Here is a 17,261-nt window from a genome sequence, read left to right as displayed (position 1 = left end):
TGCAATAAACATATCATTTATGCATCATTATTCCCTTTGTTCCATCAAAATGGAGGGAATAAAGATAAAAACATATCAAAAATTGCATAAACTATGATAAAGTAGCCATTTGGCAAAACAGTCATTGTAATAGTCATACAGGGACGTTTCTATACTCAATTATCACCTAATCTTCATTGGAAGCTTGCCAAGTTTCACATGAGGATTTTCCCTAGTGACTGTCAACACTGGCTGAATATTAGAATCACTCAGAGTGGTTTAGAAAACTACCCTCTTCTTAAAGATCCTAGTTTGTTTGGTTTGAGGTGGGAACCAAGAGTGAGAACCATGGATCCATACCATCAGGGTGAGGAAGAAGATATGCAAGACTTGATTGGTGACATTTAGTCACTAATTCTGCTACTTGTTATCAACAGGGTGTGATATATTCAGTTTTACAATATGTTATAAACCCAAGAAACACCTGAAATGCTGTCATTCTCATGGATTATGCAGCTAGTAGTTGGATTCCAAACCATCTTTTGCATAAAATATAAAACCATGAAAAATAAAAGTTTCTGCAAAGAACTCACAGTACCCTATAAAAACCTAGCACCATGACCAGAGCTTTAGAGGAAAAGAAGAAGTCAGGAAGCACATCTAGAGGCTTACTTCCATTCTCTTAGCCACAGGGCACACTGGTGGAACAAAGGGACATCTGGATTTGGCCAGTACTATCTCCTTCCAAGTGCCTCTTCAGCCAGTGTTGGGTTTCACATAAGACGTTATGATCTAATAGAAGCACCATAGGGTAGTGGTTAAAAGCATGGACTCTGGCACCATGCTGCCCGAAATAATAAAGGTGTAAAGAAGACAGAGAATATCTATATATTGACAGACAGCAATTGTATGCAGTCAATACCCAAAACGGGCTGCATGACACATAAGGAAAAAAAAAAAAAAAAAGAGAGAGTTTTGCCACTGGCCTTGACTGTGGAGAGGTGGAGGTAAGAACTTCCACAGAGATTCTGCATCCACAGGGAGTAACCTGCTTCCAACGAGCCCACACAGCAGAAACAGAGCCAGATGCAGCAAGAGGAGCAGGGGTCTGAGGAAACAGCCCCAAACACAGTGCTGAAGCCAGTCGGCCCCACCTCAGGCTTTTCCATTCCATGACTCAGCAAATTGTTTCTATCCTCAAATCAAAATAATAGGGTAGGTGTTAGAAGAATGGCCATGTATACAGAAATACTTTTTTCTTTTCTTTTTCTTTCTTTCTTTTTTTTTTTTCTACAGTGCACCAAGGTCACTACCCATGCTCCTTTTCCCTTCTATGGCCTATAAGAGACATCTAAGGGTTATGAGAATTGGCTCCATCAATAACATACTATGGATCCAACTACATATTTTTCCTTTGTTTTTGACTAAAATATTCACAGAGCCTTATATAATAAAGCCAGGAGCTCAAAAAATGCAAAAGGGCCAGACAGAACACATATATAATTTCTATAAAGAAAAAAATCAGTTAATTTGCATAATTACAAATTTACCAAGAACATCTGCTCTTTCAGGTAGATGTCCATTCCAGGAGAAAAAAAATTCAATTTGTATGTCGGTCAGACACAAGATGTTTAGGAAGATTGGTTATAAATTAAAAAGTAGAAGTTTTTAAAGAACTCAGAACTTTTCATTACATTGCAGGAAAACTAACTTTCTCTTATATATGTAATTGTTAATTCTTTATACCTTTCAATGATTGCAAAGCAAATATAATTTAACCTTGAAGAGAATGCCTCATGAGGTTATATACTGTCACAGTCAGTCTAACAAGATTACTTTGATGTACATATTTTTTGGATAATTATAAATCCTCAAGAGGTGGTTTCAAAAAATTCCTTGCTCAAGAATTATTTAACAGGCATGAGAACTTTTTAAAAAGAAGGTTTACAGAGATTCCCTTAAAAAAAATAAGTGCAAAAGGGTTTTAAAGTGTGTTTATCTAGAGGGGTGACTGGGTGGCTCAGTCAGTTGACCTTCTGCCTTCGGTGCAGGTCATGATCCCAGGGCCCGAGGATTGAGCCCCACTTTGGGTTCCCTGCTCAGTGTCTCCACTTCTTCCTCTTCCTCTGCCCCTCCCTCTGCTTGTGCTTTCTCTCGCACTCTCTCTCAAATAAAAATAAATAAATAAAATATTTATTCTAAAAAGTGTGGATATCTGGAAACACAAAGCTCATTAAAGTTACCAAAATATATAATTTGAAGATTTCATTCTAGTTTCATCCTTGAGAATGGATTTAAAACAACACAAGGTAAGTGGAGTCCATCCTTATGAGGCTCATTAATTATTTTGATGATCACAAGAACTTAGGATGAAAGCAAGTCTATCTACTCTGTTTTTTTTATTCATTAACTTAATAAGTACATATTAAGGCCCTACTATGTGCAAAACCCAGGGACACATGTTTTATTTAAACAGAATAAAATCTAAGGAATAATAAAGTTTTCCTGAGAAATATTTATTTCTTTATAATTTTTCTCAGTGCCCCTAAAACTTCTTTATTTCTTAGGCTATAAATAAAGGGGTTGAGCAGAGGGATGATAATCGTATAGAACAGTGAATACATTTTATCCTGGTATTGATCTGGGCCAGACCCAGGACGCACATACATGAAGAAGAGAGTGCCATAGAACAAGGAAACAGAGAGCAGGTGGGCGCTGCACGTGGAGAAGGCTTTACTCTTGCCCTTTTTGGACTTCTTTGTCAGGACGGCAAAGAGGACACGGGTATAAGACACTATGATGGTCATAAAAGTAAAGGCTTGTATAAAAGCAGCAAAAATAAAAAGTACTAATGCATTAATAGATGGGTCAGTGCAAGAAATTGTATATAGTGGCAAAATTTCACAGTAGAAATGGGGTATTATATTGGACCTGCAGAAAGTTAATCTAAATAATAACCCTACATGAATTGTGGGATGCAGAAAACCAATTACATAAGACAAACTTATCAACCAAGTACAGAGCCTGTTGGACATCACCACTGGATAAAGTAAGGGATTGCATATGGCTGCATAGCGGTCATAGGCCATCACTACTAGGAGGAAACATTCCGTGGTGGCACTGGAAGCAAAAATATAAAATTGGGTGATGCACTCAAAGAGGGATATCATTTGACTTTTGTCTAAGATGTTGACAAGCATCCTGGGAGTCACAGAGGATGAGGAACAAGCATCTGCAAAGGCCAAACTGCCAAGGAGTAAGTACATGGGGGTGTGAAGTTGGGGATGCTTCCAGATGAGAAGAATCAGTCCGAGGTTGCCCACCATGGTGGTGAGGTAGATGACCAAGAACACCAGAAACAGGGGTGCCTGCAGCCCTGGAAGATCTGTAAGTCCTGTGAGAACAAACTCAGTCACCTCTGTCTTGTTTGTCTCCATCAGATGCACAGGGGCTGATCACTACCAGGAGAGAATATGTAAAGGAAAAACTTAATCAAGAATCAGGAAAACTGGCTTGGGATGGTAATGTTTGCTCCCTATTTCAGTTGTCAGTTTCTCAACAGATATGGAGGTATAGGTTTTTTAAAAACATACTTAAGACTATGAAGTATATAAAAATAATTTTGAAAAAGATTTTTAAAAGAGGGCTTTAAGCATATATATTTAAAATTGAATATATTAACAATGAACTGTTTTCCAGAATTTAGAATAAAAAAATACATTTTATAAGAAAATCTGTAGAAGCAGCAGTGGTTCAGTTTCAAAGGTGTCATCACCCTTTCTCAGAAAATCTTTTCCCTCTCTTCTATTGAATGAAAAATGGACTCTATCTCTGACATCAGCAATATACATCATTCAGTCCTTTTAAGACATTAATAGGTTGAGGTATAAGATAGTAAATCAATATCCCATTACTGTTTTATTATCCATTATCATTATTATTTGATTATATATTCATCAAAATCACCCCAAATTCCTAATCAAGTCTTTTGATTACACATACTACAAACTCCTCCAAATTTTTAATTAATTCTTTTTAAATATCCCCAACAAACTCTCATATGTGAACATAATCATTCATTCATTCAATCACCAACTATTTATGGAGTACCTCCTAAGTTAAAGCACTGTTGTTCTGAGCTTATAGAACCTCTGTCATTAAACCAAGGATGATAAAATACCCCTCTTTTAAGAGGAGTGAAGAAACAAATACACTACTGTATTATTTGCAGGTGTGGGTAGGATCTAAGGGCTGTCATTTTCAGGCCTGGATTTACCATCCAGTTAACTGAGGGTGTGTTAATATTTCAGAGGCACAAATTTTTAAATGATTAAAAAGATTTTCCTTTTCCTGCTCTTTTTGAGGTTGCAAGTGGGACTATCAAAGTCAGGGTGAATGAAACACTACAAATGGAACCACAGTTGAAAAAATAACCAGTGTTTTGAAAAGGTGGATTCAATTTAAATAGTAAAAATCATAAAATCTGTTTAAAAGGCAAATCAAATGAGAAAAGATGAACCACAGTAATAGGAAATGACTAACATAAAGACAGGCAAGGCAGATAACAGCCCCTAACTACAAATGGATCCATGAGGTTTATGAGCCTGGGAAGCAAGGGAGAAGGCTGGGTCCTGCGGAGACCCAAGAGAAAAAAAACTCAGTCCTCATCATCACAGTGTATTTCATCAAAGACAAATTATGCACAAGTCTGAACATAAAATGTGTTTTATGTCCTCTCTTACCATCTAAGGCAGGGTCTACCCATTTACACAGAGCTGATCTAATATATAATCATTCAAGGGACTATTTACCAGTCTTGGATTCACAGCTCCCAGGCTTTTATGAAAAGACTACCCAAGTTGGTGTCATTCCAACACATGTTAACTTCTATGCTTGTCACCAATTCTGTACAGAAGTGAAGACTTTATTCTCCAAGTCTCTGCTGGCCTGAAACATGTCTCTAACGTGCCTGCTTGGTCATTCAAAGGTAGGAAATGTACAGAAAATTGAGGGAAGACAGGGTTTGTGAAAAACTCAGTTCTAATGAGACTAATGCTTGAACATTAAAAATCTATGGAAAAATTGGAGTATGTTCTATAAAAAGGCACCTGGAGGTTTCCCCCCTGTAAAAGAGAAGCTAGTTTGAGCAAAACTGTTCTTCTCCTTTTTCACTAGAAATAGGAAAAGAGAAAATTTGTTTGAGACTTATTCTAAACATGAAGAAACACCAGCAGAGAGGCTGGTCACAGTGGCAGTAATCATTGATCAAACACACTGCTGTCAAGTCCCTGCAAGAACCTGATTATCCTTTATAACAAAGGGTGGTGCTTCTCAATACTTGTGGTAAACTTTCTTTTTTTGCTATTTCCAGCGAAATATCATCTTAAAGATTCAAATTGAAGAAGTCATACATTCCCTTAAAATGCCCCATAATTCTATGATTCTTAAGTCAGAAATATTCCTCATTCTGTTTGAGTTCCGATGTAAGTTAAATGACAGAATGAATTTTAATTTCCAAAGACACAAAAAATACTAAAAATTGCTTTTGTAATTCATTATCCTGGCCTCCCCAAAAAAGTTAATAAAAATGTAACAGAATTTCAGATGCCTTGAATCTCAGTTCTACCTCTAAATTACCACATGATTATTAGCTTTATGACCCTTGTTTTGAGATTCTCCTCTAAAGCACTGTATTTTCTGATACATTTCTACCCACAGCCTGTGTGACCATGACTCCTCTCTGCTACTTAGTAGGTAGGATGACATGGTGGTGAAGCACACAGTGCTATAATATTTTTGCATGGGTTCAATTCTTCATTCTACAAACATATATCTTCATATCCAAAAGTTTTCAGAGGAAATAAACATAATATTTATTATCTATTTAATATAGGATATTCCATTTGAAAGATAAATCATCTGAAAAATATTTTTCATTAATTTTGTTACATCATGCAAAACTCTTGGTATTAAAATGATATTTCCTATCATGTTTTTATGAAAAGAATAATTGTAATAAAATAAAGCACCACATTCTCACCCAATTCTTGTAAGAAGATGCAGAGATGCCATAAAATATAAACTTTCATGAAGAGCTCTTAAGATACAAGAACAAAAATGTCAAATGAATTTTGAAAAAAGCCCACTATTTTTCTCCCATTATTTTTCCTTGAAAAATGCAGTTTGGAAGGAAAGATACTTATTTCTTTCCATCTTCAAACCCATTTATGAGGAGAATACTGAAACTCCCTCAATGGCACCAAAAGATTCCCTATAGAATGAAATCAACCTACTGGGCATTATAGACTAATCAACAAATCATTTAGAACATTCTTTAGTAACTATTATTTTAGTAGCTTATTTCTTTTTTCTGCAAACAAAAGCATTACTGGTTAATGGTAGGAAAAAATGAAAATGTAAAAAAGCAAAAAAACAAGAAATTACTTTCATTTCACTAATCACTGATAAGTATAGTTAACTTTTTAGTATATATTTCTCCTATCAATAACCCATACATGTATTTATGTATACTTCATTATAAGTAATTAACATATATTTGTATTTACATAGTATATAAACATTTTATAGATACGTATAAAAATAAAATTATGACACTACTGTACATAATTTTTCATAAACTACTTTTTATTTAAGTATGACATACAATATTGTATTAGTTTCAGGTATACAACATGGTGGTTTGACATTTATGTACATTATGAAATGATCACCATCTAAGTATAGTTAACATCTATAATCATATATAGTTATTACAATATTATTGACTGTGTTCCTTATTTTGTTACATCTCCATGACTCATTTATTTTGTAACAGGAAATTTATAGCTCTTAGTTGCTACTGATTTAGCCCATCCCCCAATCTTTTTCCTTATTTGTTCCAATATTTTTGGTGGAATTGTTAGGATTTCTATGTATAGTATCTTTTCATTTACAAATAGTAAGAGTTTTGCTTCTTCTTTCCCAACTTGGGTGCTTTTTACTTCTTTTTCTTGTTTCATTTGTAAGTTAAACTTTCCTATTAAGAAAAAAAGAAGAATTCAAAATCTAAGGTGATGGTTATGAATATTTGAGCAATTTTAGTGCTTTGTCTCTCAAAATGTGACCAAAATCCCATTGGCAACAGAATCACCTGGGATGCTTCTGAATAATGCAGTATCTCAAGCCCACCAATGATCTATTAAATCTAATACCTATGGGCTCATGTACACTGAAGATTAAGAACAAAAACCTCAAATGAAAATCTTTGTACCATTGGATTCTCTTCATTTAACTGGCCAGTTATAAATGCTAAATAGAGGCTATTCACTTCACTCCAACTATATAAATTAAGTTACTAGTGTATGCTTTGAATATCCCAACTGATAGTCAATGAATTTATTTATATACTTCATTATAATAAAAACAAAAAAGGAGAACTGTCCCTCATAAATAAAATATTTGCTGAAATATGAGACTCTTAGAAGGCAAGAGAAATATTTCTTAGGAAAGAATTCCAGTTAGGTTTTTGTGAACTGTCTGTATATGTATAGCCTTTCACCCCAAACTGATTATCTGATGACATACTGAAAGAAACTAGTGTTATCTGTAATTTTTTTATGAATGTATTTGTTTTTAGACAGCAAATTCCAGGTCCATTCACTACCATAGAGACAGTTGTTTTGGATCTCCAAAAACGATAAAAGAATATTCATATGGGATTAAATGGTAATACTATGTATAAATCTTATATCATTGCATTTAAGTTTTTATTTATTGGAGAAAGAGACAGGGAGAGAGGGAGCACAAACAGGGGGAGTGGAAGAGGGAGAAGCAGGCTTCCCACCAAGCAGGGAGCCAGAGGCAGGGCTCAATCCCAGGACCCTGGGATCGTCACCTGAGCAAAAGGCAGATGCTTAACAACTGAGCCATCTTGGTGCCCCTATCATTGCATTTAAAACAACTAAGGTCATATCTTTCTTTACGAGGCATTTATTTCAGCACCTACAATTTCAGCACTTACACAAGCTATGCTCTGCGGTTTCATACCTACTCAACTCACAATCACTGGTGGTTACTAAAAATTATGAGTGATAGGCTTGCTACATTGTCATAAGAAATTCAAGAATTGAAATGATAATGACTGAGAATTTTCACAAAATTAATATCAGACATCAATCCACAGATCCAGGAAGCATTGAAAACACCAAGCAGAAAAATTCCATAAAACTATACCTAAGCTTATCATTTTCAAACTCTACAAATCAAAGATAAATTTCCAAAAGATCATCTAGGTTCTTTCCATAGTTTGGCTGTTGTGGACATTGCTGCTATAAACATTCGGGTGCACGTGCCCCTTTGGATCACTATGTTTGTATCATTAGGGTAAATACCCAGTAGTGCAATTGCTGGGTCATAGGGTAGTTCTATTTTCAACATTTTGAGGAACATCCATGCTGTTTTCCAGAGTGGTTGCACCAGCTTGCATTCCCACCAACAGTGTAGGAGGGTTTCCCTTTCTCTGCATCCTCGCCAGCATCTGCCTGACTTGTTAATTTTAGCCATTCTGACTGGTGTGAGGTGATATCTCATTGTGGTTTTGATTTGTATTTCCCTGATGCTGAGTGATATGGAGCACTTTTTCATGTGTCTGTTGGCCATCTGGATGTCTTCTTTGCAGAAATGTCTGTTCATGTCCTCTGCCCATTTCTTGATTGGATTATTTGTTCTTTGGGTGTTGAGTTTGCTAAGTTCTTTATAGATTTTGGACACTAGCCCTTTATCTGATATGTCGTTTGCAAATATCTTCTCCCATTCTGTCAGTTGTCTTTTGGTTTTGTTGACTGTTTCCTTTGCTGTGCAAAAGCTTTTGATCTTGATGAAATCCCAATAGTTCATTTTTGCCCTTGCTTCCCTTGCCTTTGGAGATGTTCCTAGGAAGATGTTGCTGAGGCTGAGGTCGAAGAGGTTGCTGCCTGTGTTCTGCTCAAGGATTTGGATGGATTCCTTTCTTACATTGAGGTCCTTCATTTTGAGTCTATTTTCGTGTATGGTGTAAGGAAATGGTCTAATTTCATTTTTCTGCATGTGGCTGTCCAATTTTCCCAACACCATTTATTGAAGAGACTGTCTTTTTTCCATTGGACATTCTTTCCTGCTTTGTTGAAGGTTAGTTGACCATAGAGTTGAGGGTCTATTTCTGGGCTCTCTATTCTGTTCCATTGATCTATGTGTCTGTTTTTGTGCCAGTACCATGCTGTCTTGATGATGACAGCTTTGTAATAGAGATTGAAGTCTGGAATTGTGATGCCACCAACTTTGGCTTTCTTTTTCAATATTCCTTTGGCTTTCGAGGTCTTTTCTGGTTCCATATAAATTTTAGGATTATTTGTTCCATTTCTTTGAAAAAGATGGATGGTACTTTGATAGAAATTTCATTAAATGTGTAGATTGCTTTAGGTGGCATAGACATTTTCACAATATTTATTCTTCCAATCCAGGAGCATGGAACATTTTTCCATTTCTTTGTGTCTTCCTCAATTTCTTTCATGAGTACTTTATAGTTTTCTGAATAGATTATTTGCCTCTTTGTTTAGGTTTATTCCTAGGTATCTTATGGTTTGGGGTGCAATTGTAAATGGGATTGACTCCTTAATTTCTCTTTCTTCTGTCTTGTTGTTGGTGTAGAGAAATGCAACTGATTTCTGTGCATTGATTTTATATCTTAATACTTTACTGAATTCCTGTATAAGTTCTAGCAGTTTTGGAGTGGAGTCTTTTGGGTTTTCCACATATAGTATCAAATCATCTGTGAAGGTGATAGTTTGACTTCTTCTTTGCCAATTTGGATGCCTTTAATTTCCTTTTGTTGTCTGATTTCTGAGGCTAGGACTTCTAGTACTATGTTGAATAGCAGTGGTGATAATGGACATCCCTGCCGTGTTCCTCACCTTAGCAGAAAAGCTTTGAGTTTTTCTCCATTGAGAATGATATTTGCGGTGGGTTTTTCATAGATGGCTTTGATAATATTGAGGTATGTGCCCTCTATCCCTACACTTTGAAGAGTTTTGATCAGGAAGGGATGCTGTACTTTGTCAAATGCTTTTTCAGCATCTATGGAGAGTATCATATGGTTCTTGTTCTTTCTTTTATTGATGTATTGTATCACATTGATTGATTTGCAGATGTTGAACCAACCTTGCAGCCCTGGAATAAATCCCACTTGGTTGTGGTGAATAATCCTTTTAATGTACTGTTGAATCCTATTGGCTAGTATTTTAGTGAGAATTTTTGCATCTGTGTTCATCAAGGATATTGGTCTGTAGTTGGTCTTTTCTGTATTGGTCTTTTTTGATGGGATCCTTGTCTGGATTTGGGATCAAGATGATGCTGGCCTCATAAAATGAGTTTGGAAGTTTTCCTTCCATTTCTATTTTTTGGAACAGTTTCAGGAGAATAGGAATTAGTTCTTCTTTAAATGTTTGGTAGAATTCCCCCGAGAAGCCGTCTGGCCCTAGATGTCCATCAATAGATGAATGGATAAAGAAGATGTGGTATATATACACGATGGAATATTATGCAGCCATCAAAAGAAATGAAATCTTGCCATTTGCGACAATGTGGATGGAACTAGAGGGTATCATCTTAGCAAAATAAGTCAATCGGAGAAAGACAACTATCATATGATCTCCCTGATATGAGGAAATGGAGATGCAACATGGGGGGTTAAGGGGGTAGGAGAAGAATAAATGAAACAAGATGGGATTGGGAGGGAGACAAACCATAAGTCACTCTTAATCTCACAAAACAAACTGAGGGTTGCTGGTGGAAGGGGGGTTGGGAGAAGGGGGGTGGGATTATGGACATTGGGAAGGATATGTGCTATGGTGAGTGCTGTGAAGTGTGTAAACCTGGTGATTCACATACCTGTACCCCGGGGGATAAAAATATATTATATGTTTATAAAAAATAAAAAATTTTTAAAAAATCATCACACTGCATACTTTAAATATGTACAATTTTGTTTTTAATTATTCCTCAATAAAGATAGAGAAGACATTAAAAATGTTTCTAATACAATGCAAGTCATGTGGAAACTAAAAAAAAAAAAAAAATTCCAAAAGAAGCCAGAGGAAAGAACACCTCACCTTTAGAGAAATTAAGAGAAGAATTACATATGTACCAATGCTTTGGCATTTATTTTGTGTGGCTAAATGCCTGCAGAGGCTTTGAACTGATTCTAGCAACTTTTGTGAATGCATGCCCTAGATAATACCCCACACAGTAAAGAATGTTAAGTTCCTCTTTGACTTCCACCATACTCCTGGTGGATAAACAGTCTCTCCTAATTCCCAGCTACTTCTTATGCACTCCTTAGATAAGACCCCTCAGAGCTTACCAAAACCTCAATATTTTTTATTTGAATTGACCAATCAAGCCTTAGGTTAGGGACCCCAGAAACACTTTAACCAAAGACCTCAATAAAGGCATAAGCCTCAGTTCCCTTTGCTAGCATTCTGCCTGTACCCTGCCTTGATATCCTTGTGTGGCTCCACAAGCATGTTGTGTACTTCTTCCAGGACCTGTGAGTAATAAACTTTTCAATCTCAATTTCTCCTGTGGTCTTTGTTGACCAGTGGCTCACCATCCAAAACTCCACATAAGGCTCTACTAAACAAATTTTAATTTAACAAAATTACAACAATCCAACTTCTTCTCAAAAACCATGCAATGAATGAGTATAGAGTGAAACATTTTAAGTGTTGAGCGAAAAAAAATCCATATGTACCCTGCAAAATATCCTTCAAATGTGAAAGACAAATAAAGACATTCTTAGGCAAATAAAAATTGAGGGAATTTGTTCGCAGTTAAGCTGCCTTGTAAGAAATGTTAAAATTCTTTAGAGGGAGGGGAATGATATAGGTCAGAAATTCATATCTACATAAAGTAAGAGAAAAGATCAAAGAAGGAATAGGTGAAGGTAAGATAAAAACTTCTATTTTTGTTATACAAAATTGATCTAACAGGCAATAGTGTATTCAAAATAATATCACCAACAATGTATTTGATTATGGTTGCTTATATATATATATCATATATGTATTTCATATGTATATGAAGTGAATGATAATAATTCTACAGGGATGAGAGGCAGGAATAAGGAATCTTTTGTTATTGTAATGTCTCACACCACCCATGAAGTGGTATAAATGTACTTGGAAGTGGACTTGGATTAGTTGTAAATGTATATTGCAAACTCTAGGGCAACCACTAAAAAGTTGTTGTCTTTTTTTAAAGTATAATTAATAAGCTAAGAAGAATAGTTGGAATCATATAAAGTGCTCAATTAAAACCACAAAAGCCAGAAAAACAATAGATGAAAAAGTGGGAAGAACAATGGCAACAAAGAGAAAACAGTTAATGACGTGGTAGATTTTTTTAAATTTTAATTCCAGCGTAGTTAGCATACAGTGTCATATTACTTTCGGATGTGCAATATAGTGATCCAACAGTTCTGTACATTTCTCAGTGTTCATCATGATAAATATACTCATAATCTCCTTCACCTATATCACCCATTCACCCACCCATCTCCTCTCTGGTAACCATCTGTTTGTTCTCTATTATTAAAAGACTGTTTTTTGATTTGTCTCCCTTTTTCTGTTGTTGTTCATTTGTTTTGTTTCTTAAATTCCACATATGAGTGAAACCATCTGGTATTTGTCTTCCTCTGATTTACTTATTTCACTTTGCATTATACCCTCTGGACCCATCTATGTTGTTGCAAATGACAAGATTTCATTCCTTTTTCACAAAGGAACTGCAAAAGAAATTTTGAAGGAAAAAACAAATTTTTTTAAAAAAGAAAATCTTTATAATACCTGGATTGCATGGAGCACTGGGTGTGGTGAAAAAATAATGAATACTGTTATGCTGAAAATAAATAAATTAATAAAAAAATAAATTAAAAAAAGGTAAAAAGTGGGGAAAAAAAGAGAAAATCTTGAAAAGGGAAGGATCAAAGATGATTTCAAATTTTTGAGACTGGGAGACCGGGAGAATGGTGATAGCATGATCTAAATCATGACGTTGGAAATGCAGACTATATTAGTAGAGAGCAATAAGATTGGCAGCTAACATGAATTATGATTGCTATATTTCAATGGACTAGACATGGAGCTAAATGCAATTTGTTTTGATAGAAAGCTTCTGTTCCACAGTGTTAACTTATTTTTTTAATATTTTTATTAATATATAATGTATTATTTGACCCAGGGGTACAGGTCTGTGAATCGTCAGGTTTAGACACTACAGCACTCACCATATCACATGACCTCCCTAAAGTCCATAACACAACCACCGTCTCCATATCCCTCCTCTCCCCAGCAACACTCAGTTTCTTTTGTGAGATTAAGAGTCTCTCATGGTTTGTCTCCATAACAATCCCATCTTGTTCCATTTTTTTCCTTCCCTACTCTCCAAATCCCCCCACTCTGCCTCTCAATTCCTCATATCAGGAAGATCATATGATATTTGTCTTTCTCTTATTGACTTATTTTGCTCAGCATAATACCCTCTAGTTCCATCCATATCGTTGCTAATGGTAGGATTTTATTTCTTTTGATGGCTGCATAGTATTCCATTGTGTATATATACCACCTCTTCCTTATCCATCATCTGTTGCTGGACATCTAGGTTCTTTCCATATTTTGGCTCTTGTGGACATTACTGCTATAAACATTCAGGTGCACATGCCCCTTCAGGTCACTACATTTGTATCTTTAAGGTAAATACCCAGTAGTGCAATTGCTGGTCATAAGGTAACTCTATTTTCAACTTTTTGAGGAAACTCCATACTGTTGTCTAGAGTAGCTGTACCAGTTTGCATGTCCACCAACAATGTAGGAAGATTCCCCATTCTCCACATCCTCACCAACACCTGTTTCTTGACTGGTTAATTTTAACCATTCTGACTGGTGTGAGGTGGTATCTCATTATGGTTTTGATTTGTATTTCCCTGATGCCAAGAGATGTGAAGCACTTTTTCATGTGTCTGTTGGTCATCTGGTTGTCTTTTTTTCATAAATGTCTGTTCTTGTCCTCTGCCCATTTCTTGATTGGATTATTTGATCTTTGGGTATTGAGTTTGATAAGTTTTTTATAGATTTTGGATATTAGCCCTTTCTCTTATATGTCATTTGTGAATGTCTTCTCCCATTCTGTCAGTTGTCTTTTGGTTTTGTTGACTGTTTCCTTTGCTGTGCAAAAGCTTTTGATCTTGATGAAATCCCAATAGTTCATTTTTGCCCTTGCTTCCCTTGCCTTTGGAGATGTTCCTAGGAAGATGTTGCTATGGCTGAGGTCGAAGAGGTTGCTGCCTGTGTTCTCCTCAAGGATTTTGATGGATTCCTGTCTCATATTGAGGTCTTTCATCCATTTTTTGAGTCTATTTTCGTGTATGGTGTAAGGAAATGGTCCAGTTTCATTCTTCTGCAAGCAGCTGTTCAATTTTCCAAACACCACTTTTTTAAGAGATTGTCTCTTTTCCATTGGACATTCTTTCCTGCTTTGTCGAAGATTAGTTGACCAAGGAGTTGAGAGTCCATTTCTGGGCTCTCTATTCTGTATCAGTGATCTGTGTGTCTGTTTTTGTGCCAGTACCATACCATCTTGATGATTACAGCTTTGTAATAGAGCTTGAAGTCTGGAAATGTGATGCCACCAACATTGGCTTTCTTTTTCAACATTCCTCTGTCTATTCAGGGCCTTTTCTGGTTCCATATAAATTTTAGGATTATTTATTCTCTTTCTTTGAAAAAAATTGATGGTATTTTGATAGGGATTGCATTAAATGCATAGATTGCATTAGGTAGCATAGGTGTTTTCACAATATTTTTTCTTCCAATCTATAAGCATGGAATGTTTTTCCATTTCTTTGTGCCTTCCTCAATTTCTTTCAGCAGTACTTTATAGTTTTGTGAGTACAGACTCTTTGCCTCTTTGGGTAGGTTTATTCTTAGGTATCTTATGGTTTGGGGTGCAATTGTAAATGGGATTGACTCATTAATTTCTCTTTCTTCTGTCTTGCTGTTGGTGTATAGAAATGCAGCTGATTCCTGTGCATTGACTTTATATCCTGAAACTTTACTGAATTTCTGTATGAGTTCTAGCAGTTTTAGAGTGGAGTCATTTGGGTTTTCCACATAAAGTATCATATCATCTGCAAAGAGTGAGAGTTTGACTTCTTCTTGGCCGACTTGGATACCTTTTATTTCTTTTTGTTGTCTGATTGCTGAGGCTAGGACTTGTAGTACTGTGTTGAATAGCAGTGGTGGTAGTGGACAGCCCTGCCATGTTCCTGATCTTAGTAGAAAAGCACTCAGTGTTTCCCCATTGAGAATGATATTTGCTGTGGTTTTTTCATACCTTCGATGATATTGAGATATGTACCCTCTATCCCCACACTGTGAAGAGTTTTAGTCAAGAAAGGATGTTGTACTTTGTCAAATGCTTTTTCAGCATCTATTGAGAGTATCATATGGTTCTTGTTCTTTCTTTTATTAATGTGTTATATCACATTGATTGATTTGCAGATATTGAACCAAACTTGCAGCCCAGGAATAAACCCCACTTGGTCATGGTGAATAATCCTTTTAATGTCCTGCTGGATCCTATTGGCTAGAATTTTGGTGAGAATTTTCACACCTGTGTTCATCAAGGATATTGCTTTGTAATTCTCCTTTTTGGCAGGGTCTTTGTCTGGTTTTGGGATCAATGTAATACTGGCCTTATAAAATGAGTTGGAAAGTTTTCCTTCCATTTCTTTTTTTTTTTAACAGTTTCAAGAGAACAGGTGTTAATTCTTCTATAAATGTTTGGCAAATTACCCTGGGAAGCTGTCTGGCCATGGGTTCTTGTTTCTTTGGAGACTTTTGATGAGTGCTTCAATCTCCTTATTGGTTTTGGGTCTGTTCAGGTTTTCTATTTCTTCCTGGTTCAGTTCTGGTAGTTTATATGTCCTTAGGAATACATCTATTCCATAGCTTAGTTGGTTAAAGCGCCTGTCTAGTAGGAATACATCCATTTCTTCCAGATTTTGCTGGCGTATAGTTGCTCATAGTATGTTCTTATAATTGTTTGTATATCTTGGATGCTGGTTGTGATCTCTCCTCTTGCATTGATGATTTTATTTGGGTCCTTTCTCTTTTGTTTTTGATAAGTCTAGCCAGGGGTTTATCAATCTTATTAATTCTTTCAAAGAACCACCTCCTAGTTTTGTTGATTTTTTCTACTGTTCTTTTGGTTTCTATTTCATTGATTTCTGCTCTGATCTTTATGATTTCTCTTCTACTGCTGGGTTTAGGCTCTCTTTGCCATTTTTTCTCCAGCTCCTTTAGGTGTAGGGTTTGGTTATATACTTGAGACCTTTCTTGTTTCTTGAGAAAGGCTTGTATTGCAATATACTTTCCTCTCAGGACAACCTTTGCTGTGTCCCACAGATTTTGAATAGTTGTGTTTTCATTTTCATTTGTTTCTGTGAATTTTTTCAATTCTTTAATTTCCTGGTTGACCCATTCATTCTTTAGTAGGGTGCTCTTTAGCCTCCATGTATTCGGGTTCTTTCCAAATTTCCTCTTGTGTTTGAGTTCTAGCTTCAGAGCATTGTGGACTGAAAATATGCAGGGAATGATCCCAATCTTTTGGTACCAGTTGAGACCTGATTGGTGACCCAGGATTTGATCTATTCTGGAGAATGTTCCATGTGCACTAGAGAAAAATGTGTATTCTGTTGCTTTGGGATGGAATGTTCTGAATATATCTGTGATGCCCATTTGGTCCAGTGTGTCACTCAAGGCCTTTATTTCCTTGTTGATCTTTTGCTTTGGTGACCTGTCCATTTCAGTGAAGGGGGTGTTAAAGTCCCATACTATTATTGTATTGTTGGTGATGGGTTTCTTTGATTTTGTCATCAATTGGTTTATATAGTTGGCTTCTTCCATGTTAGGGGCATAGATATTTAAAATTGTTAGATCTTCTTGTTGGACAGACTCTTTAAGTATGATATAGTGTCTTTCCTCATCTCTTATTATAGACCTTGGCTTAAAATCTAATTTATCTGATATAAGGATTGCCACCCCAGCTTTCTTTTGATGTACATTAACATGGTAAATTGTTTTCCACCCCCTCACTTTAAATCTGGAGGTGTCTTTGGATCTAAAATGAGTTTCTTGTAGACAGCATATTAATGGGTTTTGTTTTGTTTTCATCCATTCTGATACCCTGTG

At 35.9% G+C, this 17,261-nt stretch overlaps 1 protein-coding gene across 1 annotated transcript; it reads right to left on the bottom strand.

Moving 5' to 3' along the window:
- Positions 1 to 2,495: 2,495 nt before the first annotated feature.
- LOC122910376 (olfactory receptor 5AC1) lies at positions 2,496 to 3,419 on the bottom strand. Its single transcript, XM_044255007.1, has one exon. It carries the CDS (start codon positions 3,414 to 3,416, stop codon positions 2,496 to 2,498), a length of 921 nt encoding a protein of 306 aa, XP_044110942.1. The 5' UTR covers positions 3,417 to 3,419.
- Between the last annotated feature and the right edge of the window lie 13,842 nt (positions 3,420 to 17,261).

Source organism: Neovison vison, chromosome 6 (assembly GCF_020171115.1).
Source record: "Neovison vison isolate M4711 chromosome 6, ASM_NN_V1, whole genome shotgun sequence".
Taxonomy (NCBI): domain Eukaryota; kingdom Metazoa; phylum Chordata; class Mammalia; order Carnivora; family Mustelidae; genus Neogale; species Neogale vison.
The sequence above is the reverse complement of the archived record's forward strand: the minus strand, read 5'-3'. Positions and strand labels throughout refer to the sequence as shown.

Excerpts from the sequence above, each read along its gene's own strand:
- LOC122910376 (XM_044255007.1), bottom strand. The coding sequence starts at position 3,416 with ATGGAGACAAACAAGACAGAGGTGACTGAGTTTGTTCTCACAGGACTT.